The 9,402-nt window shown below is 37.8% G+C and overlaps 1 protein-coding gene across 1 annotated transcript; it reads right to left on the bottom strand.

Annotated features, from left to right (window-relative positions):
* Positions 1–4,940: 4,940 nt before the first annotated feature.
* Positions 4,941–8,153, bottom strand: LOC110726272 (putative disease resistance protein RGA4). Its single transcript, XM_021905727.1, has 3 exons — positions 7,931–8,153; positions 5,873–7,784; positions 4,941–5,769 (listed from the first exon to the last, which is right to left on the bottom strand). Exons 1-3 carry the CDS (start codon positions 8,151–8,153, stop codon positions 4,941–4,943), a joined length of 2,964 nt encoding a protein of 987 aa, XP_021761419.1.
* Positions 8,154–9,402: the final 1,249 nt, after the last annotated feature.

Raw genomic sequence — 9,402 nt, 5'->3', positions numbered from 1 at the left:
TCATCGCCTCCATGAGTACTGCCAGCGCTCTTGCCACCTCTTCCGAGCTGGGCCCCGTCAAAGGGGTCCTCGGCCGAGTGTGGGAATGAGGGCGCGCAGCCGATGGTTGGCTTTGGGACGCTGAGTATGTCCTATGATCGGCCTTGTATGATCCTCCCCCCGAGCCGGCACCCTTGGGAGAGTTCCGGTCCGGCGAGGGCGATGGTGTAGGGGTTTTAGGCTTTTCGCCCGCTCCTTGACGGAGGCTTTTGCTCTTGCGGTTCTTAGCCATTGCTGCTAAGATAATTGCAAGATGATCTTGGTTAGGAATTTGGCTTAAAGATTTTTGAAAGTCTTCCCCACAGACGGCGCCAAATTGTTTCGGGTGAAAACAATGGGACCTTGCCGAAGGTCCGCTGAAATGGAGAAGGCTGGATTCGGTCCAAGTTATGTTGGGCCGAATATTTCCTGCACAGTAAACACACGTAAACTAGCCTCGGGGGTGTTGCCGAGGAAGGCCCATCCGATGCTAAAGTCAGTACAATGTGTAAGAAGAAGACACTATGCAAGAGAGTTTGTTGCTTGAGGCTTTTATGGAGTATCTCTGAATATATGAATGAACGTATGAATCTATGAATCAGAATATGAATCCCCCCTTGAATGTATCAATATGATGGCTTTTATACCTCATCATACATGGAGAGGTTGGGCCTTAGCCCAATTGGCTTGCTTTGTGGGCTGACCTTTGACTTTAGCACAATTGGAGAGTTGAACCTTGACCTTGGGCTTTTAATTGGATCATTTAGTGCTTAGGCCCAATTGGACTAAATTGGACCCAAACACACATAATATGGAGTTAATGTTATTAGAATACTCCTGGCCTGTAGCACAGATGTTGACATGTAGATAGATTTAAGAACGCTCATAATTTAACTTGACATGCTTAATCTTTGATTTTAAGCATTAAATACCACTTAAGATAATATAAAAACTAATTATGTTACTCGTAGTTGATATCTACTATTGCTAAATTGCGTCGATCAAACTTTATTGCGGACTGCCAAATATGCTCAAAGTCACCAAACCTTGACATATGGCCATAAATTGACTTAAAAATAGCAAGGTGTACAATATAATTGATTCTCCATATTTGTGCTCTATACTTTAATTCATAGCAATACCTAATGCATATCCTGTCCTTGATGAATACGTACAATTGTACAAAGTCCTTGTGTTAGGGTCATCTCATAATGAAAGCGGGTGCCACTGCCACCTCCCAATCATCTTCCAGGGAAAAATAAATCGGAATTAGTCATGTATCCCAACTAATTTCTTTCCCTAACTAATTGGAAATACAAATACTGACAAATAAATGATAAGTGCTGGCATATTTGACAATGGTTTAACCCACACACTCTTAATTAGAACACGTAAACTAGTTAAACAAATACGAGTAACAATTAGCCAACTCAATAAAAAAATTAACGTAATGGTTGAACTTTAAGGATTGGTTTTATACTTTATCATGTCCCCACTCAAACCATTTGAGATTGAAATTGGATAAAACATGAATTTTGTTATGTGGATGAGATAAACCCCTAACCTTCTTATAGGTTGTTAAAATCATGTCAAATTATTAGCTCAACCAAAAATTTAACTGATGATGATTGAAACCTAAGAATTGATTTTATACTTTACTAATTTTTTACCGTCTTATCAAAAGTCGAACCACCTTAGATTAACTAAATAACTCCAGTGACACGTGGAAGAGTTGAAAGTATAATGCTTGAATTGTACCATTTGATCAGCTAATGCCCATTACGTGGTATGTATAAGGAAACTGGCTACGATATTCACTATTAAGCCTATACATTATTACTGGTTTTGAAGTTGGAAATCAACTTAGAACAAGGTGCAACAAGTTTCATATATACAAAAGAAATTATATGAATAAGAAGTATAATGGAAGAATGAAAAAAGTGGGACTCAAAAATTGTCCAAAAATCAAAAGTCATTAGCCAAAAAAAGCAGACATGCAAAACGAATCCTATATCATATGTGCATTGTTTTAAGGTTGCAATTCAATTTAGTGGCAACCTGGCAAGAAACAGTATAGAACTACTACAAGGACACACCCAACAAGAAGTAACAGCAATACAATCAATTTGCTTAAATGAGCTTTTTCCAAGGAGAGCATAACCTATTTTAGGACCACTATAACACTAGGGCAAGGAAAGAAGTCGAACGCGTACGTGCTAGCTAGCTCTTACATATTTTATGATCGTGATCGACAGTCTAATTAGCTGATACGTCAAAATCTATATTACATATCTTACGCGTACATGAAATGAATTTTTAATGCATATAAACGCATGTAAAGGTATTGTATGTCCTACGACTTAATTGCACCGTGACAAACTCCATCCTGTCATGTACACATCTGAGTAGAATTATAGCTGTTGCCATTTAAGTAACAATAATGCACATAAAAGTCGTCAATGACCTTACTCATGCTTTAAAAGCCCTATCTATCAACGTAACAATTCCACGCTGCGGATGACAAGTCAATTGCAACCTGTACCAGCGTACAACACTTAATTTACATGCATTGCTAAATAAAGAATAGGTATATATTATATAAATCGACGACGGGTGATGAATCAAGTGAGGGACCAAATGAATCACCTACAACAGTTTTTTTTCTAAATTTCTGATACAAAATCTGTGAGGGATGACAGATGATCTCCTAGCCTGCTTGTAACACCCAAACACAAGTACACACAAAATATACAAACCTTGTGAGTTTTTGTAGGGGACCTGATTAAAGCAATCTGGACCATTTGATTAAGATCAGATGGTAACCACGCCTTCCAGCTAAGAAGGGGGGTGCATTGGACCACACTTTGTGGGGATACATCTGATTTGATCCCATACATCAAAGCTCTCTGGAAGATGGTTGACAAACACAATCAAGTTCCCTCTCCTTTTTCTTCAATTTCTTTTATATATATATATATATATATATATATATATATATATATATATATATATATATATATATATATATATATATATATATATATATATATATATATATATATATATATATTTTACAAGTATTATTATGGACTTTGAAGTCTTTTATTGAGAAACCCAATAAAAATTTGGACCACCCTAAAATATTTACTCACAAAATTTTCAGTTCTATAACACATTTTTCATAGGGTAGGGTGGTCCAATAATATTGTATGGAGTGTAGCATATGAAGTGGTTTTGAAAATTGGAGTTTGTTAGCAAGATGCAAGTCGAGCCCAGACTTGACTGACAGTCCTTTTTCTTAATAATTGTTTGAAATGATATTTCTCTACAGAAAATGTTAAACGTAACCTAGCGTAATGTTTAAGTATTAAGTAATTTTTTTCAATGTAGAACAAGTAAACGTTTTATTTTCAATAATGCATGATTTTGTCATAAACTCTTATTTGTAACTAATTATACGAGAGAAATATTCTGTATATTTAATATTTATTGCTTATATGTATCCGTTGTTTTGATATACGAGAGAAATATTCTGTATATTTAATATTTATTGCTTATATGTATCTGTTTTGGTGTCGGCTCTGATGTTGTAGGACTTGAGTAGCCAGTGAAGTGGTGACAAGAACAAGTCTTGAGTTTGTATTTTTCTACACAAATATGATTGTTTGGGAGGGCATTTGGCATTGAGATTTGGAATATAATCATAAATTGGTACAGATTAATTTCAGAACTTTGTCAACATATACTTGGACAAAAATACCAGAATCCCATGCATTCTACTGTTTGAAAATATCAAAATAAACTGCAATATTTTTCCTATGGTGGAGGGGCCAAGGAGGGAAGTCAATATAGGCTAAAAGCCCAAGATTGTAGGGAGTACAATGGGCCTTTAAGCCTATTTTGTATGTGGGCTTTTGTTTAGATCTAATTCAGCCCAAGTTCAGATTCATAATCTTGCTGTAGATTTGGCAGCATAAAACCTCACAATGTTGCATTGATGTTGTAAACTCTGCCTAAGAGAAGAGAATGTAAAGCGTTTTTTTGGACCTGCGACACCTGTGAGAGTCCTCCAAATATGCAGGTTCACGGCTTTCTCCTAAAGCCTCATATATACTGCATACGAGTTAAGAGATATGTCTTTCATCACATACTCTCTGCGTTCCATAATAATGTTATACGCTTATACCACCTACTTGTACTCTAAATGTACTCTAGAGTCAGAAGCTCCATAGTTCATGAAGTCGAATATAAGATTCATGAAGATTGTCATCATTAGCTAGTTAAGATGTCAGTATGTGATAATATGATCTGCCTAGATGTAACATACCATCATTGGCAACAAATGCTGTAGGTTTAATCTTATAACCCTCACTGAGGAACTTTTAACATGTTAATTGTCGAATTCTTCCATACTAGTCAGGGACTAAATCCCATACAGAGAATTTGTGTATGGAATTGATCTCAATTCTCAACTGAGAAATGCCACCTTAAGATAGTAAAAAATCTTGGAGCTTTAGCTTAAATTTAGCCATTACAAAAAAAAGAAAAGAAAAACCAACGCAGCCCAGCTGTCCAGCCCCAACCGCCACCTTCTACCCCCTGCCGCACAGCCGCAGTCCCCCAAACCACCCCTTCCCCGACCATCTAACCGGCAACGACCCCCTTCCCCAGCCCTAGCACCGAAACCGGCTAATACCCCAAACCCTTTCCCTTAAATCAACTCCCACTGCACCCCCCATGTTTGAGTTTCGAAAATCGTGATCGTCGGGGTTGTGGGGAAGGTGACGTTGTCGGTGTCATCGTCGGCGTCGGCGTCGAGAAAGCTGAGATCTTCGTCGAGGTCGTCGGAGTCGGTGGTGGTGGTAGCGGTGGTAAGGGAGGACTAGAAAGACGTATGTCTAAGTAACTACTTAAGGGATATGTTAAATGTAAGGCCAGTATTCACCAGTTGGATTCCGATTAGAAAGTCGTATGTTTATGTAAGGGATATGTTGAATGAAAGGCCAGTACAACCCAGTTGGATTCTTGCACCGGCACCTCTCTGTGAGCACTGCAGAGCATTTACTGATTCCGAGCAACTTCAAGTTGGAGAGATTGCTTATCTCATGCGGTAGGGATTCTAGTCTGGGGCATTCCCATATATAGAGGCTTGTGAGGGACCTGAGGCTATCAATCCACTCTGGTATAGCCTTCAGTTGTTTACAGTTGTCGATACGCAGGTATTCAAGATAGAAAAGGTCTTGAATTTTGTCAGGGAGAGCTTCTATCTTGGGATTACCTGAAAGTTGCAAGCAACGGAGGTTGGGAAAGCAAGTATTGAGTGGGGTTAGTGTTTGTTGTTCACACAAAGGTAGAGACACTCTTGAATTGTGCTTAATATAGAGATGCTCAAGAGAAGCAAAGCCCGGCCCCTTGGCTATTGTAATTGCCAACTCTATGCTGTCTGTTGTCAGGGCCTTCAGTTTACAAAATGCAGGCCTCCATTCAGTCAGATGATTCTGATATTGAACATCATGGTGCTGTCTTAAATCATGGTCTCCACTCAACGACATATTCCACCATCCCTTCAACTTGGGAATGCCCTTAAGCCGAAATGTTTCTAGGCTGGGGAATATGGACTCAGGAGTAGAGGCTTCGTCATTAGCATTATTGCTGCTACTACTAGTATACTTCTCTATGTACTCCACATTATCTAACCCCTCAAGAAATAGGTCTTTTAAATAAGGGAGCCTTCCCAAGTGACAAAGGTATCTGCAGCTTTTACAATTTAATATCTTGATTTGAATCAAATTTGGAAGCCTGCAATGGAGATTATCATTAATCATCCAGCTTGGTAATCTCTCCCCGCCATAACCCTGTATCTTTAGATATCTTAGGTTGGCATGAGGTCAGGCCTTCTAGCACCGCCTCATCTTCTTTTGTGCTATCCCAAAAATCAATAGACAAGTCTATGAGCTTCTCCTTTCTTCTCAAGTTTGCCTCCCTAGCTCCCAACACTATATCCTTTGGCTGCTTACACACCTGGATACTCAACTCTCCCTTCAGATTGAGGTGCTTAAGTTCTTCCAATCCACCAACAACATTGGCCTCAAATTTACTTCGCGAACTTTTCTCACTGACTACAAATAAGCTTAATGTTTGAAGATCTGTCAGATGTCCCAACCCCTTTGGCACATGGGTCAATTCCGAACACTCACTTAACTGAAGATGTCTAAGCTTCACTAACTTGCTCATGTCCTTCGGCAACTCTTGAAGGTTAATACACGAATACAATTTAAGTGATAGTAGATTCACCAGCCGCAGGACTGAGTTAGGTAGTTTCACTAAAGCAGTTTCTGACAAGTCAAGATGTCGCAAGCAAATTAGCTCACCTAGCGATGTTGGTAACTTCTTTATCCATATCCCGTGTAGGTCCAATACCTTCAAACACTGAAATCTTGGAAGCATCACTTTATGATAGACGAACCAGTTCCTCGTTGCTAATAAGTTTATTTCCCTAGTTACCACAAGGAAGGACTCGAGGTATTTAATTTTGGAGAGCGAGGAAAGGACATCCCATGATGAGTCCACCACATTGCCAACAGACACATGATGAACTCTTTCATCAAATTCTACAGTGTTTGAATCAACCATCTTATACTTGTGTCCTGCGAGCATGACAACAGCATCATGCATCACATCATGCATCTTTAAGCCATCACGTCTTTGGAAAAAGCCACAGTTTAGCAAGCCAAGCATATATGCTTCCCCTGCTTCTTCCAGGCTTTGGTTCTTATATTGTGGCTCTACGTAACCCATACAAATCCAGAGACAAATCATTTCATCTTCATCATATTCAAACCCCTTTGGAAATAAAGAACAGTAAGCAACACAAAGCTTCAGCTTTGCATCTAGTTGGTCATAGCTAAGTTTAAGTGTATGCATAATGTCACGCCCATAGGTAGAGAAATTTGCAAGCTGATCATTTCTAAAGGCCTTCCATTCCTTCAGTGTAATTTTTCCTGCTAAGAGGCCTCCGATACTCCTTATAACAAGAGGCACATTAGGACACATCTTTGCAATCTCTTTCCCAATAGCCTTCACACCCGGCTCTTGTATCTGTGTAAAAGCAATCTGTTTAAAGAGTTGCCAAGAGTCGTCTTCTGTTAAATCCCCCAGCATGTAAGGACTGGTAGAGTCCATTGTTGCAGCAACTTTCTGATCACGCGTGGTAATGAGAACTTTACTCCCATAGGCACCAAATGCTAGCAATCTCTTTAACTCTATCCAAATTAGCCTCAAAAATCCTTTGTCCCAAACATTATCCAAAACAAGCAGAAACTTCTTTCCAGCAATTGCTTCAAGGAAGTGATGGTACAACTGATCTATATCACACCTGCGAGGCATTTCATCCATAGCAGATGCTAAAATCTTCTTCAGCACCTCTTCAACATAAAATCCCTTAGTTGCATCAACCCAAAACCTAACATCAAAACAGCATTTCACCCTTTCATCATGGTACACGTAGCGAGCCAATGTCGTTTTCCCAATTCCACCAATCCCAACAATAGATGCAACAGAGAGGGTCTCTGAAGCAATGTAGTTGCCAGAAAGCATGCTTATGATGGTGTTCCTTTCTACGTCTCTCCCAATGACTACATCAGAGATAATGTGAGACCCAGCTGTTTGAACACTTCCTGCATGTGTTTGGTGTGCAGATGGTACACTAACAATGCTACCAAACCGAGCATGGTCTCTTGCAATGGATTCTAGTTCCTTCCCTATATCTATGATATTCCGAGCATCTCTAAATCGAGCAATAAACTGGTTTGATGTAGAAAAGAACAAGCATGCCTCTTTGATGAACCTACTTCTACCCACGACTTTATTATTCTTGGATTTAACTGCTCTTGCATCCAAGAAGTTCACCAACCTGTTAAGCTCCCAGCTGAGCTTCTCGAGCACGTCTTGTTGAACATGGCTGCCTCTTGCATTAAGTTTGCATCAATAAGTGCAGCTTGAACGATGGTCTGTGTTTCCTGAAGCCTTTTCACTTCAGACTCGAGGTCCACAACTGACTTGATTTCTTGATAACTTCGGGAAACCAATTTCTTCACAGCAAGTTCGATGACTGCAGTCTCAATGGCTTCCCCCATCTTACTCTCTGTTTAGTCTCCTTTTTCTTGAAGATTCATAGTCGTAATAAGTAAAATATTGTTAGATTTATCTTGATATACAGTATATTATTGGAATAAATGTCATGTTTTATAAATTTTACTACAAAATTATATGTAATTAAAGATATTAATAGCCAAAGTTATGATAAAAATGGGTCAATACGATTTTATATTTCTACTATTACGATTCGTCATATATAGTCCATATTGCGATTATGACTGCAGTCTCAATGGTATATCAAAGTGTAGAATTGTATATCTTCTTCATGTTTCGAATTTATTTATATTTCACATGATAAAAAAAAAAAACAGTAAGAGTAAGTTCATCAGATGCGTTTAGCCAAAATGATATAAATTCAGATAATATTTTTTCCAAATAAAGTAATATAATCCAAACAAAGACTAAGTATTACTACATAAGATTGGATTTGAAAAGAAAAAAAATAATCACATAACTGTAAAATTTATGAAATTTATATTTTTCGGTCCAGTCTTATACTACAAATATTTAAAAGTAGGATCTGGTGAGAAACTGAGAAGTGAGAACCATAGCTTAAAATGAGAATAAAGAACTAATTTCAGCTGTTAGGTCATCATAATCAGACGATCATGGTTCTTCTTGTGTCATTCATTATATGAATGAAAAGTTATAAACTTATCTTAAATAGTCTTAGGTCTAAAAGATTTATAAATCTATGGTTATTGAAGCAATTTCATGATTGTTAAAGTGTTTAATTCATTAAAAGCCACAAACAATCGAGTATAAAATTGCAAAGATATAAAAGCTACTTCTAAATAAATACTTTGTAATGTTTATTTGCTAATTGCTATATATTCATCAATTTCAGATTTTTTTAAAAAAAACAAACTTACATGTAAGAGCGAATTTTGGCAAAGTGTGCAGACTGCAGAAAAGAGGAACTGTATATCAACGAAGCAGCAGTAGCTGGTTTAAGATCTGAAAAATTAAGAATTCAGAATTGATTTTGCCATCTTTTGTGGAGGAAACTTTGCCAAATTGGTAGAGTTGACTTACATCAGTGCTACATGTCACCTATAGTAGTCCTATAATATTCCCTCTATTTTTGTTCATATAGTCGACCCTACTTATGGAATTAAAGCTTTGATTGATTATGTGTATGGAATTAATCTCAATTCTCAAATGAAAAATGCCCCCTTAAGATTGTCAAATTTTTTGTAAATTTTTTTGGAGCTTTAGCTTAAATTT

The sequence above is a fragment of the Chenopodium quinoa genome, unplaced genomic scaffold, assembly GCF_001683475.1.
Source record: "Chenopodium quinoa cultivar QQ74 unplaced genomic scaffold, ASM168347v1, whole genome shotgun sequence".
In the NCBI taxonomy this organism is placed as follows: Eukaryota; Viridiplantae; Streptophyta; class Magnoliopsida; order Caryophyllales; family Amaranthaceae; genus Chenopodium; species Chenopodium quinoa.
This window is presented reverse-complemented; position numbering and strand designations above follow the sequence as displayed.

Excerpts from the sequence above, each read along its gene's own strand:
- LOC110726272 (XM_021905727.1), bottom strand. The coding sequence starts at position 8,153 with ATGGGGGAAGCCATTGAGACTGCAGTCATCGAACTTGCTGTGAAGAAA. Across the intron at positions 7,785-7,930 it reads CTCAGCTGGGAGCTTAACAG|ATATAGGGAAGGAACTAGAA; the intron begins GTTGGTGAACTT and ends GGAATATCATAG. Across the intron at positions 5,770-5,872 it reads AAGATATCTAAAGATACAGG|ATACCTTTGTCACTTGGGAA; the intron begins GTTATGGCGGGG and ends TAAAAGCTGCAG.